Below are 3,274 nucleotides of genomic sequence, written 5' to 3'. Positions count from 1 at the left end.
TGTATGCACCAAGAATAGTTACAGAGTTTAATTAATACATTTTAAATCCACCAAATTATATAATAATAAAGCAGAGAAGTACCGGATTTTATTTTTACATAAATGTTATTCTGTAAATAGTTACATTGTGAGAATATTACATTTTCATCTCTTTTCAATAGAAAGGTTTTCTAAAGAAACTCCTTGGAGCCTTCCACATTTATCAGATGCTTTTTCATTATTCTTTTCCATTTTTGCAATTCTGGATCCAAATTGCATGGCCCGTTTGGGCAGCAGAGCCGAGGCTGTGAGACCGAGTTGCATAGCTGCAAGGCGCAGAAGTAGCTTTTCACCAATTCCACGGGGTAAAGTCAGGTTTGCCTTTTCCCAAATTGGTAAGGAATTTAGAAAGGAGACAACGTTTTCATCCAGGAAAGGAAATCTAAAACAAATAGATAAATATGCCATCATTATAGAAACCAATGTGTTCTGATTATTCTTGATACACACTATTCAATATACTAACATTCACAATATAACAATTAACCTTAGGTGGCAATAAAACCAAAAAACAAATCTGCTGCCATGAAGTCAATTCCACAAACTCGCGGTGACCCTTGTACTACCAAAGTAGAATGACTCTAGGATTTTTGTTATAACTCACCAGGTCTTTCTTCCACAGAGCCACTGGCTGGGTCTGAACCATCAACCTTTAAGTTATTAGTCCTGGGCAAATTGTTTTATCATCCAAGAAGTTCACAGAGGGCACTGTTCTCACATAAAAATAACTATTCATATTATAGCTAAAATTTTAACAGTTGAAAATTTGAATATTTTATAGCATGAATAATCTTAATAAATATACCATAAAATAGTCCAACCCTCAATTAAGTGTGGGAAACAGAACTGGGAAGAGAGTGTATGCAGGCAAATTCTCAACATTCATACGTTAAGAAGTCTGAGAGGTCAAAGCTCCTGTGGAGGAAACCTTCACATTCATGGATTGGAGATGCGTCCCACTCACATTCTCCTAAGTAAAAGTTATGCTCCCCCATAATAATGCCAAATTTAAGGTGCTGTTTGTGAACACATGACCACTGACTATACACTTGGGGGTCAACTGCTTAAAGATTATCTGCCTAAGGGTTGCCAGCCATCTAAAGCAATCAGACCCTTTGTCTGTCCCACCCTAAGTAGGGCCCACTCCCTTCTGATAAGGATAATGGAATGTTTCCCTGAAGGGAGAGCGCAGACACCTAAGGTCAAGCCAACTCAGAAGACCAAGGTCAGGCTGCCACCTTGACTCTAAACTCTGCCCACCTTGTTATATATGGGTCTTCCTGTCACCAGTACACCTCTAGTACAACCCTTCCTATTGCATGTACACCTATTGTACAACCTTCCTGTTATATATGTGCTTACCAGTGGCCTGTGTGCCCAAGATTATATTAGCTCGTGAGATTACATTACTCTCTCTCTGCTTGGGCCTGGCTCCTGAAGTCATGACTGAGAGGTGAGCTCTTGCATACTTTATCTTGTCTGATGTCTCTTTAATTTACTCCTCAATTATACAACCACCCCTTAGACTCATTTAGTTGTGGGGAGGCTGGTCTCCCACAAGTAAGTAAAAATGATGTCTGTGGTATCAAGAAAAATTTCAAATTGTTTCCCATGGTGTCCTTGGAGATGCCTTAGAAGTTAACAGTTTGTTTTTTAGCTTGTCTTAAGAAAATGAAGTTTATAGATTTGAGACAGCTACATAGAGGAGCTACACAAATGCTGCATTTAGTAATTAACATTTAGTGTTTAATTGGCAAAAGATTAGCAAAGCATAGAACAAAGTATTAAATTAAAAAATAACTTTCTGACCCTTAATCTAATTTCTTACAAGTATGCCCGTTATTATTTGAAATGCTTTAATAACCCCTGCCCTAATCCCTCAAATCGCAAGACAGGTTTCTACTTCACTAGGTTTATTCTATCTAGAGATTAAAATGGATAAAGACATTTATTATAAGGAATATTTTATAAAAATAAGTTAACTTCAAAAGTTAATTTTAAATAGAAGACAGCTGGTTAGCAGATTACTGTTCATACATATAAGGACCCCTGGTGGTACTGTGGGTTAAGGGTTAGACTGCAAACCACAAGGTATGCAGTTCAAATCCACCAACCACCACAGGAGGAAGATGAGGGTGTCTGCTTATTAAAGTTTTAGTCTTGGAAACCTATATTGATAGGGTCACCATGAGTCCAACTCCATTTGATGGCAGTGGTTTGGCTAATACATATGTCAAGATCATAATAAATATAATTTAGATATATTATATGGCATTTGTTAAATCACTATTCTGTATAAGCTGTTTTAACCATTATTCCTATGCATTTTTACCTGAAGGTATAAGTCTTTCATGGAGCCTCTAAAATTAAGGGTTTTCATTTTCTTCTAACTTAAATGAGGTAATGGATATATTTCTTTCTGTCTCTCACACACATAACACATGGATAGCAGTTTATAGACTTTGTACTGGGTATTTGTTCTAATGAACTCACAGAAGTAAAACATTTCTGTGCCACACTGGCAACATCAGAATGACAACTACGTACAGGCAACCAAGCTTCAGACAGAGTAGGTATGTCATAGTGTTCCAATGTCTTTGAAGTTTAGTTGGACCCCCTATTCATGCATGTTTGTACCCTTGCCCTGCTGCTCTTTTTTTAAAGAATATTATAAATATTACTTTTATTATTAGGGTTAACCTTGCAGGGAGAGATTCATAAACCAAAAGTTGGGACAGATATTTGGTAGCAATCATTGATTTGCCCTATAAAATTTATCCACTAAATTTTTTTTTAATTTTTAAAATAATTCTATTAGGGGCTCATACAATTCTTATCACAATCCATACGTACATCAATTGTGTAAAGCACATTTGTACATTCATTGCCCTCATCATTCTCAAAACAGCCCTGGTACCCTTCTTGTTTTTTTTGTTTTTGTTTTGTTTTTTCTCTTAGCTTCTGTTTATCTGGAAATGTCCTTATTTTTTTGTTAGTGCATTGTTTTCTTTTTATTTTTTTTTATCATTTTATTAGGGGCTCATACAACTGTTATCCCAATCCATACACACATCAATTGTGTAAAGCACGTTTGTACATCGTTTCTCAAAACATGTTCTCTCCATTTAAACCCCCGACATTAGGTCTTCATTTTTCCCCTCCCTCCCCGCTCCCGCATGAGCCCTTGATAGTTTATAAATGGGTATTTTGTCATATCTTGCCCTGTCCGACGTCT

General features: G+C 36.5%; 1 protein-coding gene across 2 annotated transcripts in view; it reads right to left on the bottom strand.

Annotated features, from left to right (window-relative positions):
• ASNSD1 (asparagine synthetase domain containing 1) overlaps positions 1–3,274 on the bottom strand; it is a 10,670-nt gene continuing 7,396 nt past the window's right edge. For both annotated transcript variants that reach the window (XM_045297095.1, XM_004701726.2), the window contains one exon: positions 1–421. In XM_045297095.1, coding sequence (XP_045153030.1) covers positions 145–421 — 277 coding nt within the window. In that variant the 3' untranslated portion in view covers positions 1–144. The remainder of the gene's footprint in view (positions 422–3,274) is intronic.

The sequence above is a fragment of the Echinops telfairi genome, unplaced genomic scaffold (assembly GCF_000313985.2).
Source record: "Echinops telfairi isolate 266 unplaced genomic scaffold, ASM31398v2 ScPeMD7_3;HRSCAF=10, whole genome shotgun sequence".
Lineage (NCBI taxonomy): Eukaryota > Metazoa > Chordata > Mammalia > Afrosoricida > Tenrecidae > Echinops > Echinops telfairi.
Note: the sequence above shows the minus strand (reverse complement) of the source record. Positions and strands in the feature narration are given on the sequence as shown.